This window comes from Arachis ipaensis, chromosome B9 (assembly GCF_059453495.1).
Source record: "Arachis ipaensis isolate K30076 ecotype BB chromosome B9, ASM5945349v1, whole genome shotgun sequence".
Classification (NCBI taxonomy): domain Eukaryota; kingdom Viridiplantae; phylum Streptophyta; class Magnoliopsida; order Fabales; family Fabaceae; genus Arachis; species Arachis ipaensis.
Genome location: NC_142444.1, coordinates 101,437,207 through 101,461,680, shown reverse-complemented (window position 1 = coordinate 101,461,680; position 24,474 = coordinate 101,437,207). Strand labels below are relative to the sequence as shown.

Genomic DNA, 24,474 nt, shown 5'->3' with positions numbered 1-24,474 from the left:
ACATACCAAAGTCATGAGGTCTTTAATTAAGGTTGTAATGGGGCCAAGGTAAAGGTAAGGGTATATGTATAAGGCTAAGTGAGCTAATTAAGCGAATCCTTGATTAGTCTAAGACCTCACCTAACATACATACTTTGTAAAGCAAAACTTCTTTACCTATTTTCCCACTTTTTCCCACTTTTGATGTTACATGCTCATACTTTAACTTTGGTCCCATGTGCATTTAATTTGCATTTGGGGAATTTTTTTGTATCCCTTTATTCAAATACTGAAAAATAACATTTTTTTTATTGCACATGGTAATTCAATTATTTGATTTTACATGAGCATGCTTTCCAAAATTTTTATTTGAATTATTTTATTCTTTTCAACTTTTCTACCTTTTGTTTTTATCATCCATGTTCCTAATAGGTTTTCCACACTTAAACAATTACACACTTTCTATCTTAAGCTAACCAAGGATTCAACTTGGGATTTTTATTTCGTTTTTCTACTTAAGGCTAGTAATGTGGCTTATAGAATAAGAGGGGATTTAAAGGCTCAAGGGGGCTAACAAGGGTGATATAAAAAGTAGGCTAATTTGGGATAAGTGAGCTAAAATCAAACAATGGCCTCAATCACTCTCTTGGTATGTATTTCTATTCTATAATCGAACATATAGATTAAAACAAAGTAAAGAACACCAGAATAAATAAGAAGGGCAGAACACACAGGAATAAAATTTATGGTTTGAATGTAACCATACAATTAAGCTCAAAACTTACAGGCTGTGTATTCTCTAGCTCAAAAATCATTTATCAATTATGTATGTCATGCAAGTAAAATTAAAAGTTCCCATTATTCTCAATGTAAAACTTAAGGTGGCTTTAAAGTTCTAGTGTTTCTCCTTGATGAAATGTTGTTAACTAACTAACATGTAATGCTATATACACAAGGTGTGTGGATTATTTCTATTATGTCCAAGTTCCTAGTTTACTTCCTTTTTATATTTTCAATATAAACTAAGCTATCTTATGCTAAAAAGGGTAAACTATACTAATTAATCCACAATTTCTATAACTAATAAGTTAGAATTGCAACCAAACTAAATGGTTAAAATATGAACTAAAAATGCAAAATGCATAAATATAGTATAAATACATGAAAATAGCAATGTATAAGTACTGAGAAAATAAAGATAAAAATAAAGAGAAAAATACAGAAAAATAGCAAAATAAAATGAAAGAGTCTGTAGTGGTTCACCAAAAGAATACGCCAGAGATGGCGACCTCCCCACACTTAAAATGAAGCATCGTCCCTGATGCTCACTCAAGTAGGGTGTGAAAGGGTGTCATCACTGGAAGGGTGGGTAGCTGGAGTCTCTGTTGTGGTGGTCTGAGGATCTGCCTGTTGCAGAGGAGGTGCTGACTGGATAGGGATCTCGGGGTCTACAGCCTGAATCTGAGGCGGAGCCTCCTGATGTGATGCCGCCTGCTCTGTGCCTGCCTGCGCAGCCTTGCTCTGTGGATGGGTCTCTGCCTCATGATCATCCGCCTCCTCCTCAGATGCCTCGGATGGTGTGTCAGGCTCGGAGGGGATGTCGCCAGATCGTATCATTAGCTTCAGGTGCTCATAGCGTCTCTTGTTGTGACGCTCCATTTGGTCGAGCCGTCGAAATAGGTGGTGCACTAGGTGATAAACTAGCTCTGAGGCAGGTGGAGGTGCAGTGGTGGTGGCAGGGGTAGCTGGGGCAGCTGTAGAAGAAGAGGGGCCGGTAAATGGTGTGGCTGTCTCAGCAGTAGCAGCGAGGAATGGAGGTCTGTAGCCCAAAGCCAGAAAGTTCCTGCTGTGAGGGATAATCTTCTTGCATTCTGCAGCAGGTGGCTTCTCATCAGCATCCTCCCAAGACACGTCAGCTCGACGGCCTAGCTGCGTAATCAGATAAGGAAAGGGTAGAGTGCCTCGGACATGGACCCTGGCCATATAGTACCGGATAAAGCGTGGCAGGTACAGGTCCTTACCCTCCATCACACACCATAGGAGGGTGATCATAGTGGCAGGTATCTCTGTCTCATGGGTACTCGGCATGACAAAATTGCTCAGGATCTGGTACCATAGCCGAGCCTCATCATTTAAGTAAATCCGCTTGATTCCCTTTGGCATGGCGGTGTTCTGACCCATGATCCATGGAACGGTCGGGTCAAGGGCTATCCTGGCCTTGACTGCATCCCAATCAAACTTCATGAAGCGCATATCCTCCTCAGCTTTTTGATAACCATCCAGCTGATCAGATTTAGGCAGTAGCTTCAGAACATCCTCTATGGCCTCTTTAGTGACCAGAATCTGCTTCCCCCTAAGGTTCACTACATCTAGGGAAGTTTTGAAGTAATTGCAGTAGAATTCCCTTACCCAAGATGCATTGACCTCAGTCAGGTTTCTCTCCAGGAAGAACCAGCCTCTTTGTTTGATTTGCTCAGAGGTGTATTGCTGGAGTTCTTCTGGGATTTTCAAAGTCCTCTCCAGGTACAGGTTCCTAGAGGTTGCAAACACCGGATATTTCAGCTCACAGTATCGGTTTGCAAATCTAAGGGGATCAGTGGCAGGGAGTAGCTGGTCAGCCTTCTCCTGTGGGGTAAAGTGTTTCTCCCGCCAGGAGTCATCGTGCATGATATCCAGGATAGACATGGAGGATTCTCCTTTTTTACATTTGCCAGTAGTTGCCTTTGCTTTTCCTTTTCTTTGGCTGGCAGACATCCTGAAAAATAGAAAACCAGGATATAATAAAAACAGAAAAATAAATAGGCAAATAATAAAAAGAAACACAAAGTGGCAAAGGAGCAATAGAAGAGGAAATTGAGTTAAGTAAATTTGCATTTAAGGATTGTATAAGAGTTAGAATACTGAGAAAAAAATGTAACAATCCAAAATGTACTTCCATTCAAGTTGATTAGAAAAAGTATCATCATGCCTCGGTTAGAATGTTAAAAAGAAAGTGAAAAACCAGAAGAGATGTTTTGAAGGGTTAGGTTTGGTTAGAATTAAAAAAAAAGAGTTTATGAAGTTAAAATTAGGGAATAAAAATGGATTAGAGTAAGTGACATTAGGATCAATTTCTAAATAACGAGAATTCACAAATTAAAGCAACAGATAACTCAAATTCAAACAAGGAAGTTAGGGATGACTCAAATGAAAATAGCGAAAAGTGGAATTGAATCATCCAAGATGCAATTTATAAACCAGGAAATTAAAAAGAATAAGAAAGCTTGCCCTGTCATTCAGCAATTGATTTGGTAAAAGCTGATTAAAGCAGAGTTCAAGTTTGCCAAAACCAAAACAGGAATGAAAATCAAAACAATGTACAGAAATTTGGGCAGCATTCCGGCTAAAATTGGATGTTCCCGGAAAATAAATAGCAATCAGAATAGTTCATATGAATTAAAACAGATTGCAATTAAAGAGTATGAACAAGAAAGAACATTTGCAATAGCAGCATGAACTTGAAGAATAGCATATGAACATTACTAACACACAGCAACAGCAGAATTGCGAAAATTATAAAACAAGAAACACGAACAGCGCAATTAAACAGGCCTAAATCCACTAACCACATCCTAGACTACCTAACAACCTAAAATCCACTACAACATGCATATCTAACTAGCCTAAATATGAACATAAACAGAAAAATATGAATTAACTATGAATGGATAGAAGGGTGGTGTTCGTCGGAACCTGGTAGGCGAATTAAGGAGAGTGGGGCAGAGAGGTGGCTGGGGGATGGTGGCGGTGGTGGCTGGCACGGCGGTTGGCGGTGGTGCGGCAGCGGCGGGTGCTGTTCAGAGGCAGGGGCTTCGGGAAGGATAATGGGGGCAGAGGGGAGAGAAAGGGGAGGAAGGGAAAGGGGCGTGGGTGGCGGATGGGGGGGCGTGGCTGGGACGGGGCGGCGGCGGTGGGTGGTGGTTGCGGAGGGGGGCAGTGGCGGTGGAGGGAGGAGGAGGAAGGAAGAAGAAGAAAGAAAGGGAAGGAGGAAGGGGGTGGCGTGGCGGCGGGGTCTGGGTGGTCAGCGGGATGGCGGCGGTTGGTGATGGTGGCTGGGTGGTGGTTGGGTGGTTGGAGAAGAAGAGAGGAAGGAGAAGGGGTTGGGGGGCACGAATGGTAGGGTTCGCGTGACTGGGGGGGTTTTATAAATTTGAATCCACGCGATCGCGTGGGGCACGCGGTCGCATGGTTGGCTGAAATGGTGGTTGACGCAATCGCGTGAGTGGCGCGATCGCATAGAATAGCTAAAAGAGTGAATGACGCGATCGCCGGGGGCATGCGATCACGTCGCTGGAAATTGTGCTAAACGCACGATTCCAGCGTCGTTTTAGCACAACTCTCTGTCTCCTTTTGGGATGTTGTGTAATCCATGCGACGCGATCGCGTCGCTCACGCTGTCGCGTGGGATTGATGTTGTGCAAGGACGCGATCGCGTGGGCATTTTGTGCAAAATGCACAATGGCCGCACGATTCCAGCCTAACTTTCTGGACGTTGGATGTTTACGCTGATCTCCAGATCACGCGGCCGCGTGAATGACGCAGACGCGTGGGGAGTGTTTTCGCAACTTGACGCGATCGCATGAATGATGCGGTCGCGTCGCGCACCCTTTTTTTTTATTAAACTGGTATGCAATTATGCAATATGCAATGCAAATGAAGAATATTCAGGTTCAATTGAAAAGGAAATAAAAATAAATAACACGAAATAAAACTGAAAAAGAAACGACCATACCATGGTGGGTTGTCTCCCACCTAGCACTTTTAGTTAAAGTCCTTAAGTTGGACATTGGATGAGCTTCCTGCTATGGTGGTTTATGCTTAAACTCGTCCATAAATCTCCACCAATGCTTGGAATGCCAATAGCCTCCGGGGTCCCAAACTAGGCATGTAAAGCTTCTGAGAAGCTTCAAATAGATTCTCAGGCTCCCGGGGTGACGAATGTCAGAATAGATTCCAGGATCCCAAACTAGGCTTTTAAATCCACCTTTGTCTTGATCTATATTTTTCCATCCGGGTGGTTTAGAAATTAGATTCTCACCAGAATAACCAAACCTTTTCCGAGATCCATTTGATAGATCATGATGCCAATCCGCACATTTCGAGTTGAATCATGGAACCTTATTGAACTTTGTGCACCAGCTCTGAGCACGAGCCATTTTCCTCTTACTCTTAAAGCCGCAGAGAGCTCTAAGCTGGCCATCTGTTTCAAGCAAACCATATTCAAGTGGAAAAATAAAGCTAAAGGTAAAGGATTGTACCCACTTGAAGCTTGTATTAGGTGGTAATGGCCTTGGGATAGGTGGTTCCAGTGGTTCTGTGAGTTCTACTCCCTTGTGCTCTTCTGTGAAATTCTTCACTTCTTTGCAAAATTCTTCAAATGTATCCATGTCCTGATCAAAGCCTTCTATGTCTTCCTCGTCACTTAAGTCATAAACTGGAGGTTGAGAAAACTCTACCTCCGTATCATCTTTGTACTCGCTTGGGGAAGATTCTTCGATCTCAGAGAATTCACTCGCGGATGCAAGTTCATTACTAGAAAAACTTGACTTGAGATTATCATCATCAAGGAAAATTGCTTCTTGGATTATTCTGTCTAGTTTTTCATGAAATACCTGCCTTGGGGATTGTGAACTATCCTCCTTAGCATCAGTTGTAATGTCCTTGACAGAATTCTCCACAACTCTGGGTTCCCATGGAAGTTCAGCGTCTCCTAAGTCTTCAACCAACGCTTCTTCTTGTATAATGACAGCTTCCTCTACTTGTTCTAGTACGAAGTCATGCTCTGTCTTGTCCACTGGAGTTTCTAATATCTCCTTCATGCTACGCCCTTCATTAGATTGTCCACATGGGCTCTGAGAGGCCCTTGAATGTTCGAACGTCTAGAAGATAATTGACTTATTGCTTGCTCCAGTTGATGAAGGGTTGTTTGAAGTTGATCTACTGCTCCCTTGAGGCGAACTTCTGATTCTCGGGGTGATGCATTTGGATGTGGTATATTGGGAAGTGGTGGTGTTTGGGAGTAATTAGATTGGAATCGGGGTAAATGAGGATCATATGGTGGCGAATGGTGAAAAGGAGCTTGTGAGTGTGGTGGTTCAAGGTTGTGTTGAGAGGATGGCCTATAAGCATAGGGTGGGGCTTGTTGGTAACTACAAGATTGTCCACCATGTCTATTGCCTTGGTATGCATTGTAGAATGGTCTTTGTCCATGATATCTTGGAGGGTGTTGCTGCCTAAAGGGTTGATCAGATCCTCTTGGCTCCATCCATCTTTGATTGCTCTGACCTTGATGCATGTTCTTGTTATAACTTTCATTCCTTTCAACAATATTAGAACCAAACTCAAAGCGAGAGGAGTGAGAATTCATAGTAGCTAATGAAGATAAAAGAAGAAAATAAAAACAAATAAACACGTAACAGAAAAATATTTACAATAACCAATAATAAGGCACACGATTGCAATTCCCCGGCAACGGCGCCATTTTGACGTTAGGATTTTTGCTAGTAAAGAATTTTATAAAAATAGTCGCGTTGTAGATATAGATTCTAAACCAACAGAAATCCCTTCATGCAAATGTTTTGGTTGTCACAAGTAACAAACCCCTTTAAAATTGATAACCGAGTATTTAAACCTCGGGTCGTCTTCTCAAGGAACTGCAGGGAAGTATGTTCTTATTATTGATTATGAAGATTGTAATTGGGGTTTTGAAGATGAGGAACAAGTGATTTAAATTGCAATTAAAGTAAGTAAAAGACTGTAAATTAAATAAATAACTGTAAAACACACTTTTGGCAAGGTATGAGAAATTTGAAGTCCTATCCTAGCTATCCTTATCAATGATGATGAAAATTGAATCTTAATTCCACTTAGTTAACCTTTGCTAGAGCAAAGGAAAGTCAAGTGACTAATTAGTTAGATCCTCAAATCCTAGTTAATCCCTAAGGAAAGATTGGGATATAGAAGTTCAATTCAATTAGCAAAGATAACAATTATCAATCATGTTTGAGTTTGATAACTCCTGAGTTACTGATTTCTTAACCAAGACTGAAAGAGAAAAAGTAAATCTACTGGAATAAAAATGTCTTCAGATTGGGGATAAAAGTAACATAAATAAAGGAAAGCAATATTAAACTGAAATACCTCAATTAACATTAATTCAAAGAGTAATCTGTAACATAGAAGAATTCATAATTAAATTGAGAACAAAATAAAAAGGAATATTGAACCTGGTAAAGAGATAATCCGGAAAGCGAATAAAATCCTAAATCTAAATCATAATCCTAAAGAGAGAGGAGAGAATCTCCCTCTCAAAACTAAATCTAAATCATGGAAAACTAACTAATTGGAGACTCTCCTCCTGAATGGATGCGTTCCCCCACTTCATAACCTCTGGTCTATGCCTTCTGAACTTGGATTTGGGCCAAAAAGGGCTTCAGAAATCGCTGGGAGCGTTTTCTGCAATTTCTGGTGCGTGGCCTCTATCACGCGTCCGCGTGGGTCATGCGGTCGCGTCATTCGGAGTTTTCCTTGTCACGCGGTCGCTTCAGTCATGCGGCCGCGTCATATGTGTTCTGCTTATGGCGCGCGATCGCGTCAGTCATGCGGTTGTGTCGCTGTTGATTCGCGCTGGCATGCGGCTGCGTCGCCCATGCGATCGCGTGGATGCCAGTTTCTTCAAAAACTCCGTTTTGTGCTTTCCTTCCATTTTTGTATGTTTCCTTTCCATCCTTTAAGTCATTCCTACCTTAGAAGATCTGAAACTACTGAACACACGAATCACGGCATCGAATGGAAATAAAAGGGTAATCAAAATAATTACTTTTAAGCATAGGAAACATGTTTTTCACATACATCACATAAAAGGAAGGAAAAGTAAAACCATGCAATTAATATGAATAAGTGGGTGAAGGATTGAATAAATCACTCAGATTAAGCACAAAATATATCATAAAATATGGGTTTATCACCTACCTGGTAGGATCTAGGGTCATTATTTATACTAACCATGCTGCTCTAAAGTATCTACTCACTAAGCAGGATTCTAAACCTAGACTTATAAGATGGGTATTAATCCCGCAAGAGTTTGATATAGAAATTAGAGACAGAAAAAGGGACATAAAATCAGGTGGTTGATCACTTGTCCCGAATTGAGCCAGTAGCAGGGACTTCTTCTCCCTCTACTGACATATCCGAATCATTTCTAAATGAGCAACTTTATGCCATCCGGACAGTACCTTGGTTTGCAGACATTACAAATTAGAAGGCTATACGGTTCATTCCCAAGGAGTTTACCAGGCAGTAAGCTTGGAAACTCATGCATGATGCAAAATATTACCTATGGGATGAGCCATATCTCTTTAAGAGATGCTCGGATGGAATAATCTGATGTTGTGTGTCTGAAGAAGAGGCACAGAGAATTCTATGGCACTGTCATGGTTCAAACTATGGAGGACACTTTGGAGGTGAGTGAACAGCCACTAAAGTACTCCAAAATGGCTTTTACTGGCCTACTCTCTTTAAGGATTCTAGAGAGTTCGTCCGTAACTATGATAGTTACCAGCGGGCTGGCAACCTTCCTCATGGTCACGTCATGCCTTAACAAGGAATATTAGAGATTGAGTTGTTTGACGTGTGGGGTATAGATTTCATGGGACCATTCCTGCATTTATACTCAAACACCTACATCCTTGTGGCAGTAGACTACGTGTCTAAATATGTTGAAGCAATAGCAACACCCACCAATGACACCAAAGTAGTAATGAAGTTCCTCCAAAAGAACATCTTCAGCAGATTTGGTGTCCCTAGGACACTAATTAGTGATGGAGGAACTCATTTCTACAACAGACAGTTGGATTCTGTCTTAAGCCGATACAAATTTCTCCATAAAGTAGCAACACTGTATCATCCCCAAACAAATGGGCAAGCTGAAGTCTCAAATAGAGAACTAAAGCGAATCCTTAAGAGGACAGTAAGTGCCTCTAGAAGGGATTGGGCTAGAAAGCTTGATGATGCTCTGTAGGCATACAGAACAGCTTTCAAAACCCCCATTGGAACTTTACCATATCAGTTAGTATATGGGAAGTCCTGTCATTTGCCAGTGGAACTAGAACACAAGGCCTATTGGGCTACTAAATTCCTCAACCTTGATGCTAAAGCAGCAGGGGAGAAATGGCTGCTCCAACTTAATGAGTTGGATGAATTCTGCTTAGATGCATTTGAAAATGCAAAAATCTATTAGGAAAAGGCAAAAGGGTGGCATTACAGGAAGTTATCTTCCAGAGTCTTTGAACTAGGATAGAAAGTCCTGCTCTTCAACTCAAGACTCAAACTATTTCCTTGGAAACTTAAATCCCGTTGGACAGGACCGTTTGTGATTACTAGTGTATCACTGGTGCACGAATTGTGAATCACACTTTTCACGACTCGTACCACTAACTAGCAAGTGCACTAGGTCGTCCAAGTAATACCTTACGTGAGTAAGGGTCGAATCCCACGGAGATTGTTGGTTTGAAGCAATCTATGGTTATCTTGCAATTCTTAGTCAGGAAGTCAATTGTATTTATCAGTTGAATTGCGAATAAACAAAAGAGCATGGGTTAAAGGTTACTTGTTATGCAGTAATGGAGAATATGTTGGAGTTTTGGAGATGCTTTGTCTTCTGAATATCTGCTTTCCTTTGTCCTCTGATTCACGCACGTCCTTCTGTGGCAAGTTGTGTGTTGGGGCATCACCGTTGTCAATGGTTACATCCCCTCCTCTTGTGAAAATGGTCCCAATGCTCTGTCACAGCACGGCTAATCATCTGAGGTTCCCGATCATGCTAGAATAGGATTCACCCTCCTTTTGTGTCTGTCACTACGCCCAGCACTCGCGAGTTTGAAGCTCGTCACAGTCATTCAATCCCTGAATCCTACTCGGAATACCACAGACAAGGTTTAGACTTTCCGGATTCTCATGAATGCCGCCATCAATCTAGCTTATACCACGGAGATTCTGATTAAGGAATCTAAGAGATATTCATTCAATCTGATGTAGAACGGAGGTGATTGTCAGACACACGTTCGTGGATTGAGAAAGGTGATGAGTGTCACTGATCATCACCTTCTCCATAGTTAGGCGCGAATGGATATCTTAGATAGGAACACGCATGTTTGAATAGAAAACAGAAATACTTGCATTAATTCATTGAGACACAGCAGAGCTCCTCACCCCCAACAATGGAGTTTAGAGACTCATGCCGTCAAAGAGTACAAAGTTCAGATCTGAAATGTCATGAGATACAAAATAAGTTTCTAAAAGTTGTTTAAATACTAAACTAGTAGCTTAGGTTTACAAAAAGTGAGTAGACTATGACAGATGGTGCAGAGATCCACTTCTGGGGCCCACTTGGTGTGTGCTGGGGCTGAGACTTAAACAATTCACGTGCATAAGGCTGTTTTGGGCATTCAACGCCAGGTTTGGATCCATTTCTGGCGTTGAACTCCAACTTTTAATCCTTTTCTGGCGCTGGACGCCAGAATTGGGCAGAGAACTGGCGTTGAACGCCAGTTTACATCGTCTATCCTTGAGCAAAGTATGAACTATTATATATTGCTGGAAAGCTCTGGATGTCTACTTTCTAACACAATTGGAATCGCACCATTTCGAGTTCTGTAGCTCCAGAAAATCCACTTTGAGTGCAGGAAGGTCAGAATCCAACAGCATCAGCAGTCCTTTTTCAGCCTGAATCAGATTTTTACTCAGCTCCCTCAATTTCAGCCAGAAAAATACCTGAAATTACAGAAAAACATACAACTCATAGTAAAGTCCAGAAATATGAATTTTTCCTGAAAACTAATGGAAACAAACTAAAAACTCACTAAAACATACTAAAAACTATATAAAATTAACCCCAAAAAGCGTATAAAATATCCGCTCATCAATCACCTTACGGGTACATAGAGCTTCAAGGTAAAGAAAAAAGGTTCACTGTCAATGGACAAAGGGTCAAACATTACCTTGAAGGAGATACAGAGCCAGGAGGCTCAACACTGCTACTAAATTAGGTGCAGTAAAGTCAAGCTAGTGATGTTAAAAGAGCACTTATTGGGAGGCAACTGAAAGAACTGAAGATTGATGGTTTAGAAGTTAAAACGAATACTCGTTGTAAGTATAGTTACTAAGCCAAGCAATCAACCTTTCTTACAAATGTTTTGGTTGTCACAAGTAACAAACCCCTTAAAAATTGTTAACCGAGTATTCAAACCTCGGGTCGTCTTCTCAAGGAACTGCAAGGAAGTATGTTCTTACCATTGGCTATAAAGGTTGTAATCGGGGTTTAGAAGGTGAGAAGCTAGTGATTTAAATGACAAGTAAAGTAAATGGCAATTAAAATAAATAAAACTGTAAAGCAAACTTTTGGTAAGGTAAGAGAAATTGGAAGTCCAACTTAATTATCTCTCTCAACAATAATGAAAGTTGAATCTAAATTCCACTTAGTTATCCTTTACTAAAGCAAAGGAAAGTCAAGGGACTAATTAGTTTGACCTTCGAATCCTATTTAATTCCTAAGAAAAAGTTGGGATTATTGAAGTTCAGTTCAATTAGCAAGATAGCGATTATCAGTTATGTTGAGTTTGATAATGTTGAGTTACTGATTTCTTAACCAAGACCAAAAGGGGAAAAAGTAAAATTGCTGGAATAAAAATGTCCTTAGATGGAAAGCAATGGTAACACAAATTAAAGAGAAAGCAATCAATAACTGAAATACCTCAAATAATCATTAATTCAAATCATAACATGGAAAGGGTTCATAAGCCAAATTGGCAACATTCATAGATACGAATAAAAGCATTAAAGTAAAAGTAGCATAGAAACATAAATTAAAGTAAATACTAAACCTGGATCGAGAGTTACTCTTAAAAACTAAGAGAAGTCCTAAATCTTATTCCTAAGAGAAAGAGGAGAGAACCTCTCTCAAACTAAATCTAAATCATGGAAAGTGAAAATTGGCGTCGGGGCAACTATGGCAAATTATATATCAAATCGAAGCCCCGGACGTTAGCTTTCCAACGCAACTAGAGCCGCATCGTTTGGACCTCTGTAGCTAAAGTTATAGTTGTTTGAGTGCGAAGAGGTCAGGCTGGACAGCTTAGCAATTTCTCCAACTTATTGTATTCCTTCCACTTTTGCATGCTTCCTTTCCATCCTCTGAACCATTCCTGCCCTGTAATCTCTGAAAACACTTAACACACATATCAAGGCATCTAATGGTAATAGGAGAGGATTAATAATAAGTAAATATAAGATCAAAGAAGCATGTTTTCAATCATAGCACAAAATCAAGAAGGAAATATAAAACCATGCAAATATTATGAATAAGTGGGTAAAGAGTTGATGAAATCCACTCAATTGAGCACAAGATAAACCATAAAATAGTGGTTTATCAACCTCCCCAGACTTAAACACTAGCATGTCCTCATGCTAAGCTCAAGAGAAGCTATAAAGATGAAGAGGAATGGTAGAAAGTATGAAATGCAATCCTATCTATATGAATGCAACTAAATGCAAAATATTTCTACCTACTTGGTTAAAAGTAAATAAGCTTTTCAAGACAAACATAAATCAAATTTTACTAATTCAAATTATACAATAAAAGACAAGTAAACTTGTAAGAATATAGCTCATGAAAGCAGGGAACATAGAATTAAACATTGAACCCTCACTGGTAGTGTATATCACTCTAATCTCTCAAGTGTATAGGGTTATTCACTCTACTCTTCTCTAGTCATGCTTTCTAAACCTTGTTCTTCATCTAACCAATCAACAAATATTTAATGTACCAATGCAAAAACATCATGAGGTCTTTTCAAGGTTGTAATGGGGCTGAGGTAAAGGTAAGGATATATGTATGGCCAAGTGAGCTATAATATGAATCTTTAATTAACCTAAGCTCTCACCTAATATACATATACTCTATATACTTTTAAATTCATGCCTAGCTACCCATAATTCCCACTTTTGTATAATTCCCATACTCATGTACCAAATTTTCTTTAATTTTTATCACATGTGCATTGATCTTAATATTGGGGTAATTTTGTCCCCTTATTTATTTACTTATATTATATATTTTTTCTTTTTCTCTTTTTTTTTTCTCTTTTTCTTCTTCTTTGTTTTTAAAGCTGAAAAAGAAACATAACTTATCAATGCACATGGATTTTTAATTTTTCTGGTCTCACATGAGTAGGTACCTAAATTCCCAATATTTTATCAAAGTAAAAACTTAACACATTCCCTTATGAACCCATGTTCCCATAATTTTCCCACACTTAATTGATACACAATCTCTATCTTAAGCTAACCAAAGATTCAATTGGGATATTTAATTATTTTTCTGCTTAAGGCTAGTGATGTGGTTATAGAACAGAATAAATGGGGATAAAAAGGCTCAAGGTGGCTAACAAGAGTGATGTAAAAGGTAGGCTTATTTGGGATAAGTGAGCTAATAACAAGTAATGGCCTCAATCATATGCAAGTATGTAAATACACTAAATAATGGACATATAGAATGGAACAAAGCAAAGATTGCAATTATAGAGAAGAAAACACACAAGAATAAAAATTTTATGGTTAAATAATGTAACCATGTAAATAAGCTCAAAATCTCACAGGTTGTGTGTTCTTTGGCTTAAAAACCATGTTCCACATACAACTTCAAACAAGTTTTAACAGAAAAAAAAAATTTTAAATTTAAATTAGTGAAGTACTATAAAAAATTTCTTGAAAAAGAAAATATTACTTCAACCAAGTAGTAACTAAATGCACAAAATCAAATAAACATGCAATCAAATATGTAAATGCAACAATGAATTAACAAAGAAAATAAGACAATGGTGTTGAAAGGAGGAAAATAGCTAACCCATGGAGATCGGTATCGACCTCCCCACACTTAAAGATTGCACTGTCCTCGGTGCATGCTGAGATGTTCGGTGGACGGGCTGCTACAACTGATGCTTTTCTCCAAAAATTGTGCAGATGGACTTGTCTTATCTCCCCATGTAAACGTCTTCCAGTTCCCTTCCGGGTGGCCATCCTAAAAGAAAAAAGGGAAGAAAGATAACCCAGTAATAAAGATAAAAAAATAAATGAAGTATGGGTGGGTTAATGCCAAATGATAAGGGTCTCTTCACATGGAAGCTTCAACATGTACGTGAGAAAACAATAGAAGCCATGGCATACCAGTGGTGCAAGATTTGAAACATAGGGGAAGAGAGTGTGGGTAATGAAAGACAGTATAAGCTCATGTCAATGCAAAAAGGAATACAAATATCATAAAAGAATAGCATTGATTTAAATAATATTACCCAACAGTGTAAATAAGTCACTAAGCACCAAATAATACCAGAAAAGCTGCAACGGTTAAATAAGAAAATCAACACCAAAGGAAAAATAATAAATGTAGAAAAGAAAAAAAAATATGCACTAAATTAAAATGCAATGAATGAAATATGCAAATAAATTAAGTAAAATAAAATGAAAGATAAGAAGAATGAGAAGGGAAAGAAGTGAGTAAGAAAGGAGGGAGGGAAAAATTAGGATTGGAGAAGAAAAGATAAGATATTTGGCAAATTAGGATAAGCTGTGCGGCGCAGGCGACGCGATCGCGTGGGGCACGCGGTCGCGCAGCTTGCGCTTAAACTGATTGACGCGGTCGCGTTGGTCACGCGGTCGCGTGACCCGTTTTATGCTACTGGCGTGAGGGCAGCCTCGCTCTCGCACAACTCTCTATTCAAAAATCATTAATTGCCAAATATTAGGTGACGCGATCGCATGGGGCATGCGATCGCGCGAGTGGCCACTTAGTAGGGTGTGACACGGCCACGTGGGGCACGCGGTCGCGTGAGATGGACTGCGCGTCCAGCGCCAATCCAGCACCACTCTAGCACAACTTTCGGCTGTGCACCATTATTACGTCGAAATCCTGGTCACGCAGCCGCGTGGGGCACGCAGTCGCGTGGGAGGCCATTATTCCCATATGACACGGTCGCGTCAGCGACGCGGTCACGTGGGACTATTTGTGCCATTGGCACGCTTCCAGCCACGCTCTCGCGTGACTCTCTATTCAATTCTTTTCTTCCCAACGCGCTTGTGACGCGGACGCATCAGCGACGCTGCCGCATCGCATGCGTGTTTTCTTTTTTTTCTTTTTTTTTATCTGAAAAAAATGCAGAATGCAGTGTTAATATGAATGTGATGCAAAACTCTAGGTTCAATATAATAAAATAAAATAAAACTCGAAAACAAATAAAACTAAATAAAAATGAAAAAGGAACGATTATACCATGGTGGGTTGTCTCCCACCTAGCACTTTTAGTTAAAGTCCTTAAGTTGGACATTGGAAGGGCTTCCTGTTATGGTGGCTTGTGTTTAAGTTCATCCAGAAATCTCCACCAATGCTTGGAATGCCAATAGCCTCCGGGGTCCCAAACTAGGCATGTAAAGCTTCTGAACAGCTTCAAACAGATTGTCAGGCTCCTGGGGTGACGAATGTCAGAATAAATTCCAGGATCCCAAGCCTTGTTTTTAGATCCGCCTCTGTCTTGATCTATATTTTTCCATCCGGGCGGTTTAGAAAGTAGATTCTCACCATAGTGACCAAACATTTTCCGAGATCCATTCAATTGAGCATGATACCAATCCGTGCACTTCGAGGTGAAGCGTGGAACCTTATTGAACCTTGTGCACCAACTCTGAGTACGAGCCATTTTCCTCTTACTCTTAAAGCCGCAAAGAGCTATAAGCTGGCCATCTGTTTCAAGCAAACCATATTCAAGTGAATAAGTAAAGTTATAGGTTAAGGATTGTACCCACTTGAAGCTTGTATTAGGTGGTAATGGCCTTAGGGTAGGTGTTTCCGGTGGTTCTGTAAGTTCTACTCCCTTGTGCTCTTTTGTGAATTCCTCCACTTCCTTGCAAGGTTCTACAATTATATCTGTGTCCTGGTCAAAGTCTTCTATGTCTTCCCCATCACTTGAGACATATATTGGAGGTTGAGAAAAATCTACCTCCACATCGTCTTCGTATTCACTTGGGGAAGATTCTTCGATCTCAGAAAATTCACTTGTGGATGCAAGTTCATTACTAAGAAAGCCAGACTTGTGACTATCATCATCAAGGGAATTTGTGTCCTGGGTTATTCCGTCTGATTCTTCATAAATGACTTGCCTTGGGGATTGTGCACTATCCTCCTTAGCATCAAAGTTCTCCTCAGTTCTGGATTCCCATGGAGGTTCAGCATCTCCTAGATCTTCAACCAACTCTTCTTCTTGTACAGTGACAGCTTCTTCTACTTGTTCTAGTACGATCTCATTCTCTGTCTTGTCCACTGGAGTTTCTGGTATCTCCTTTATGCTCCTCTCTTCATTAGACTGTCCACATGGGGCTGTGGCTGATCCTTGTATATTTGAGCGCCTAGAAACCCATTGAATTACTGCTTGCTCCAGTTGTCGAATGGTTGTTTGAAGTTTATTTACTGTTTCCTTTAGGCGAACCTCTGCTTCTCGGGGTGCCGGATTTGGACATGATACATAGGAAAGTGGTGGTGGTTGGGAGTGATTGGATTGGAATCGGGGTAAGGAAGGATCATATGGTGGCGAATGGTAAAGAGAAGCTTGTGAGTATGGTGGTTCGAGGTTATGTTGAAAGGATGGTCTATAGGCACGGGGTGGGGCTTGTTGGTAGTTACAAGGTTGTCCACTATATCTTTCAACTGGGTATGCATTGTAGAATGGTCCTTGTCCATGATATCTCGGAGGGTGTTGTTGCCTAAAGGGTTGATTAGATCCTCTTGGCTCCATCCATCCTTGATTGGTCTGACCTTGATGCAAGTTCCTGCTGTAACTTCTATTTCCTTCAACAAAATTAGAACCAAACTCAAAGCGAGAGGGGTGAGAGTTCATGGTAACAAATGCAAATAAAAATAAAAATAAGCAAATAAACAAGTAAAAGAAAAATATTTACAATAACCAATAATAAGGCACACGTTAGCAGTTCCCCGGCAACGGCGCCATTTTGAAAGAACTGAAGATTGATGGTTTAGAAGTTATAACGAATACTCGTTGTAAGTATAGTTACTAAGCCAAGCAATCAACCTTTCTTACAAACGTTTTGGTTGTCACAAGTAACAAACCCCTTAAAAATTGTTAACCGAGTATTCAAACCTCGGGTCGTCTTCTCAAGGAACTGCAAGGAAGTATGTTCTTATTATTAGCTATAAAGGTTGTAATCGGGGTTTAGAAGGTGAGAAGCTAGTGATTTAAATTACAAGTAAAGTAAATGGCAATTAAAATAAATAAAACTGTAAAGCAAACTTTTGGCAAGGTAAGAGAAATTGGAAGTCCAACTTAATTATCTCTCTCAACAATAATGAAAGTTGAATCTAAATTCCACTTAGTTATCCTTTACTAAAGCAAAGGAAAATCAAGGGACTAATTAGTTTGACCTTCGAATCCTATTTAATTCCTAAGAAAAAGTTGGGATTATTGAAGTTCAGTTCAATTAGCAAGATAGCAATTATCAGTTATGTTGAGTTTGATAATGTTGAGTTACTGATTTCTTAACCAAGACCAAAAGAGGAAAAAGTAAAATTACTGGAATAAAAATGTCCTTAGATGGAAAGCAATGGTAACACAAATTAAAGAGAAAGCAATCAATAACTGAAATACCTCAAATAATCATTAATTCAAATCATAACATGGAAAGGGTTCATAAGCCAAATTGGCAACATTCATAGATACGAATAAAAGCATTAAAGTAAAAGTAGCATAGACACATAAATTAAAGTAAATACTAAACATGGATCGAGAGTTACTCTTAAAAACTAAGAGAAGTCCTAAATCCTAATCCTAAGAGAGAGAGGAGAGAACCTCTCTCAAACTAAATCTAAATCATGGAAAGTGAAAATTGGCGAGCTCCCTTATGAATGGATGCATTCCCCCACTTTATAGCCTCTAATCTGTGTGTTCTGGGCTAAAAACTGGGTCAAAAGCAGCCCAGAAATCGCCCCCTGCGATTTCTGTTACGTTCAGATCGCAGGCAAGTGACGCGGAGGCGTCGTCCATGCAGCCACGCGGATTGCTTTCCTGCCAGGTCACGCGTCCACGTGATCCACGCGTTCGCATCACCTGGCGTCGGAGCAGCTATGGCAAATTATATATCAAATCGAAGCCCCGGACGTTAGCTTTCGAACGCAACTAAAACCGCGTCGTTTGGACCTCTATAGCTAAAGTTATAGCCGTTTGAGGGCGAAGAGGTCAGGCTGGACAGCTTAGCAATTTCTCCAACTTATTGTTTTCCTTCCACTTTTGCATGCTTCCTTTCCATCCTCTGAACCATTCCTACCCTGTAATCTCTAAAAACACTTAACACACATATCAAGGCATCTAATGGTAATAGGAGAGGATTAATAATAAGTGAATATAAGATCAAAGAAGCATGTTTTCAATCATAGCACAAAATCAGGAAGGAAATATAAAACCATGCAAATATTATGAATAAGTGGGTAAAGAGTTGATGAAATCCACTCAATTGAGCACAAGATAAACCATAAAATAGTGGTTTATCAGCAACCCAACCTTACTCAACTATATTTTATTTTCATTTTGTTTTTCCTTTCAGTTAGCAGAGTTATGATCATGTGCATCAGTCAAGAGACAGAATTCACAGCAGTAAAAATAGAGCACTCTGGATGGAGTGTCAAAGTTGAACGCCAGTGAGAAAGCCCTCACTGGGCGTTTAACACCCCAAGAGGGGAGCATTGCTGGCGTTCAACGCCAGCTAGGGAGCACCCCCTAGGCGTTTAGACGCCAGTGCAAAAGAGTAGGGAGTCTGGAATTCCCTAACCTCTCAGGACCAGTGGGTCCCACGGAAGCTCCACTTACCCCACCTTCTTCTTCCCCATTGATCATATTTGCTCAAGGACGAGCAAAACTCTTAAGTTTGGTGTTGCAAAATCTTTCCTTTGTGACTTCTACCACTCTTAAGTATAGAAGAAGAGGATGGAGCAAACCAGAGAGCATGCACATGAACCTGTGCAGCCGCCTCAACAAAGACAAAAGAGCGACATTGAAGAGATCAAGCATTACATTGGATCCTCAAGGAGGAGTAGTAGCCATCATCATCAAGGTGGATTCGTTCTCTTTATCTTCTTCTCTGTTATTTTTCTATTTTCTGTCTGTTTCGTTATCTGTTCTCTTGTTCTAGTTGCAAGATCATTTGCATTGATGTCTTTAAGTTGTAAAATGTTCCATATATCTCTCACCTTTCTTAAATAAAAATTTTTTATTTGAAAAGAACAGAGAGATGCATGAATTTCAAGTTTAAAATAAGATTTATTTAAATTAGTTTGATGTGGTGTCAATTGCTTTTGCTTTCCGAATGTATGATTAAACAATGCATATTTGAAGTTGTAACTTTAGAATGTTGGCTCTTAAAAGAATAAAGAAAAAGGAAAAGTATTATTGATAATCTTAAAAATCTAAAAATTGATTCTTGAAGCAAGAAAAAGCAACAAAAAGAAAAAGAAAAAGCATTTTGCAAAAGAAAAAATTATATATGCATGCAAGAAAGAAAAATGGAAAAAAAATAAAAATAAAAATAAAAAGCAGAAAAATCCATTATTGCCCAAAAATGTAGGAAAAGGAGGGCAGATTGAAAAATCCAATAACCCTTTAAACCAAAAGGCAAGGGTAAAAGGACCCAAGGATTTGAGCATCAGTGATTAGGAGGGCCCAAAGGAATAAAATCCTGGCCAAAGCGGCTAAACCAAGCTGTTCCTAACCATGTGCTTGTGGCGTGAAGGTGTCAAGTAAAAAGCTTGAGACTGAGCGGTTAAAGTCATGGTCCAAAGGAAAAAGGGTGTGCTTAAGAACTCTAGATACCTCTATCTGAGGAATCTAGCAAAGCTGAGTCACAATCTAAAATGCTTCACCCTGTTAAAGTGTCTGTGGCATGAATGTATCCGGTGGTAATACTAGAAAATAGAGTGCTTAGGGTCACGACCAAGACTCAGAGAGCTATGTTCAAGAATCAAAATAAGTTTAAATAGGAGAGTCAATAATATCATCTGGATTTTAAGTTCCTAAGGATGCCAACATCTCTGAGTTTTAATGGATAGTGAGATGCGAAAACTATTCAGAAGCAAAAAGCTACTAAGTCCCACTCATCTGATTTTAACTAAGCTTTATTTGAAAATTAGAAATTAATTATATCTTAATTTTCTTTTTATCCTACTGTGTTTTTAGTTGCTTAGGGATAAGCAACAGTTTAAGTTTGGTGTTGTGATGAGCGGATATTTTATACGCATTTTTACATCATTTTCATATAGTTTTTAGTAGTTTTTGTTTAGTTTTTATTAAGTTTTTATAGGTTTTAGTGTTAAAATCACATTTTTGGATTCTATTATGAGTTTTTGTGTTTTTGGGAAATTTCAGATAATTTCTGGCTGAAATTGAGGAGCTGGAGCAGAAGTCTGATTCAAAGGCAGAGAAAGCACTGCAGATGCTGTCCAAATCTGACCTACCTGCATTCGGAAGAGCTTTTCTAGAGCTACATAAGTCTACATGGAGCGCTCTATTTGGCTATGGAAAGCTGACTTCTAGAGCTTTCCAGCAATATATAATAGTTCATACTTTGCTTCGGATTAGAAGGCCCAAAACTGGCGTCCAACGCCAGCTACCTGCCCCCTTCCAGGAGTCCAGCGCCCAAAGAGTAGACACCAATGTACAAACGCCCAGAAAGGACCCCCAGCTGGCGTTCCACGCCCAAGGAGCCTCATAGCACGTGGATCTCATCAAAGCTCAGCCCAAACACTTACTAAGTGGGCTCCAGAAGTGGATTTTAGCACTAAATAGATTGTTTTACCCTTACTAGTCATTGTTTAGTATTTAAGGAATTTTATTCATGTTATTCAAACACTTTTACTTCATCATTCAGCCAAATACATGTTTTACATTGAGTTTTACTTCATTATGAGTTTCTAAATCTCCTAGGTTGAGGGGATGAGCCCTGCTGAGTCCCATGAATTAATAAAAGTATTACTATTTCTTCTCCGATCTGTGTTTGATCTGTTTCTAAGATGTATATCCGATCTTCATCATGGTGAATAGGATGATCTGACAAATTATCTCTATTTATCACATTAAGACAAACGTGCCTAAAAAACACCCGCGTCTACTTGGGTTCGTATGAATACGTGACTGAAAAGCACGAGCCAACAGTTATGTTTATACACCTCTCAGACGGTTAATCCACGACTTCGTTGGGGACTTCTCGAAACACTAGTTCAGCCAATTTCCGGGGAGATTAGGGTCTCTGTGGTAGAGGCTAGAATCCAAAGAAGCGGTGTTCTCTGAACCGGAAGATTCGACCTTGTCTGTGGCGCTTTGAGTAGGATCGCCAGGAGAATGACTTGCTAGCGCTTCACCCTTCGTCAGATTGGACGACCACGGCCAATGGCATTCAATCTGTAGTAGAGGAGATTAATGACCACGGCCCATGACGTTGATCAGATACAGCCTGCCATAGAAGAGATCAGTCACAAGCAGAGAAGATAGTACTACCAGCATTAATTCAGAAAGACTAAGCAACTCTAACCCTTAACTATTCTCCTTTCATAGTTTACACGACTTCTGAGTTCTAAATACTCTTTTTCTCTATTTCTATTACTGACTCTGTTTGATATAAAAAGTAATTTATACAATATTAAAACACGTTAAATTTTACTCCTTCTGATCTGCCTGACTAAGACCTGCAGGATAACTGGTGCACGAAATCGTGATCGTTCATTCCTTGGTAACGGCGTCAAAAACTTAATACGCACGTTCATAATTTTAGTTCTTTGTCACAACTTCACACAACTAATCAGCAAGTGCACTGGGTCGTCCAAGTAATAAACCATACGTGAGTAAGGGTCGATCCCACGGAGATTGTCGGCTTGAAGCAATCCATGGTCACTTGTAAATCTCATTCAGGCGGATTTCAAATGGTTATGGTGAATTGATAATTAATATATAATTAAAATATAAAATAGGATAGAAATACTTATGTAATTCATTGGTGAGACTTTCAGATAAGCGTATAGAGCTACTTTTGTTCCTCCTGAACCTCTGCTTCCTGCTGTCTTCATCCAATCATTCCTGCTCCTTTCCATGACAAGCTTTATGTAGGGCATCATCGTTGTCAATGGCTACTTCCCGTCCTCTCAGTGAAAATGGTCCAAGATGCGTTGTCACCGCTGATGAGATATTTTGATGAGAAACGAATCTCTCACTAAACATCACAATCCAACCGGCAAGTGCACCGGGTCGTATCAAGTAATAAAAACTCACGGGAGTGAGGTCGATCCCACAGGGATTGAAGGATTGAACAATTTTAGCTTAGTGGTTGATTTAGTCAAGCGAATCAAGTGTTGGTTGGGTGATTTGTGATTTGCAGAATGTAAATTGCATGAAATTAAAGAGAGCGGGAAAGTAAATTGCTGAAACTTAAAGAACAAGAAATTAAATGGCAGAAACTTAAAGTGCAAGAAATTAAATTGCAGAAACTTAAAGTGCAAGAATTGTAAATTGCTTGGAATGTAAAGGGGATTGGGATGTGGATTTGCAGAATTTAAATAAGGAAAAACTAAATTGCATCAAACAGAAGAAGGAAAAGGGAATTGGGATTGAACCGGATCTTATAACAGCAAAGTGAATAAACAATGAAAGCATTAAACAGAGAATTGAAATGAGAATTCAGATCTCAGGACCCAGAGACTAGAAAACCAAGTCTAGATCTCAATGCCTTCCTAGATCCAACAAGAACAATAGCAAGGAAATTGTAAATTGCAAAGAGAAGAGATGAAGAACAATGAACCGGAAATGAAATTCAATTAACAGTAAAGTAAAGAAACAGAGAGATCCAAGATTGAGATTGAAACAGAATTTCTTCAATTCTCCAATCCAAGATCCAAGACAAAAGTAAAATGAAATTGCAAGTAAAAGGAAACAAAGAAATTCAAGTTCACTCAGTAACAAAAGCTTCCCCAAAAACTATATTGAAAATTCTAAAAGGAAAAGCTCCCTAATAACTTGAATTCTATCCTATTTATACACTTTCCAAAATGATCTTCAAGCCTTGAGTTGGGCCTTTGTTCTTGGTGGGATTGGGTTGAAAGAGGCCTTGGTTGATTGCTCTTGAAGATTGAAGAAGAACCGAAGTGAACCAATTGAACCGGAAATGAAGTTAGCCAACGTTGGTCTTCAACGTTAGGGCCAAAGTTAGGGGTCTAACTTTGACCCCAACTTTTCATAGCAGCAAACCACATCCTTCTGGTATGGACGTTGGCGCCAACGTTAGGGGTCTAACTTTGACCCTAACGTTGGCCTTGCTTGGTGTGATTGGCGCCAACGTTAGCCTCCACGTTAGGGGGCTAACGTTGGCGCAAACGTTGCCTACTCCCCCATTGTGATTTAAGTGCCAACGTTAGCCTCCAAGTTAGGGGGCTAACGTTGGCGCAAACGTTGGTGGCCCAGGGATGAAGTTTCTCTTGCCAACGTTAGCCTCCAAGTTAGGGGGCTAACGTTGGCTCAAACGTGGGAGCCCAGGGAGTACTTCATGCCCAACGTTAGCCTCCAAGTTAGGGGGCTAACGTTGGGGCTAACTTCAAGCCTCCAAGTTCAATTTCAACTTCCATTCTTCACTTCTAGCCATTCCTCTTTGCTTCAACCTTTCTCCAAGCCTTCTTCACCTATCATTGATCAACCAAACTAATCAAAGTTTTGCTCAAAATCATGAGGTATTCAATCCTCCACAATATGCAACAATTATAGCTCAAAACCTCATGAAATGGCATGAATTCACATATGGTTGGTTCAATCAAGGGAAACATGAAATTCTACTCAATTAGCTTGCTTGTAGCTCAAGAAAGTGCATAATTCTAATGAAAACTAAAGAAAAAGACTAGCTAAAATGGGTTAAGATGACTTGTCATCACAACACCAAACTTGAAGCTTGCTTGTCCCCAAGCAAGAAATGAATTATTAAGAAGAAAGAATGAAATGGAAGAGGAAGTTCATGCTAGCAAAGTGTTATTGATAGTTCATGGGGTTTTATGTGGATATGCAAATGCTCACTTCTTATTGACTCCTAGGCCTAGAAAGTCTCCTTCAAGCTTCAAGTGACATACTGCTATGACCTCTCATTATTCCTTTATCCTTGGTCATTACTTTATTCAAAAGCTTTATTTGAGTGTCATGTGTAGCAAGTTCATTTTCTTTTTCTTTATACTTGACACATTATTCACCATAGACACTTGGCTCACATTCCTTCTTAAAACATTGATGCCCAGCACCTCTTTGGGCTACTAAATGCTTTGTAGTTAGGTTGCTCTTGATAGTGGATTTTCAGCTGATGATCTCGGGTTAGTTAACCCAAGTC

General features: G+C 39.7%; 1 protein-coding gene across 1 annotated transcript; it reads right to left on the bottom strand.

Moving 5' to 3' along the window:
- Positions 1–1,308: 1,308 nt before the first annotated feature.
- LOC148545662 (uncharacterized) lies at positions 1,309–8,268 on the bottom strand. Its single transcript, XM_088499082.1, has 2 exons — positions 8,253–8,268; positions 1,309–2,477 (listed from the first exon to the last, which is right to left on the bottom strand). The coding sequence occupies exons 1-2, from the start codon at positions 8,266–8,268 to the stop codon at positions 1,309–1,311; spliced, it is 1,185 nt and encodes a 394-aa protein (XP_088355208.1).
- Positions 8,269–24,474: the final 16,206 nt, after the last annotated feature.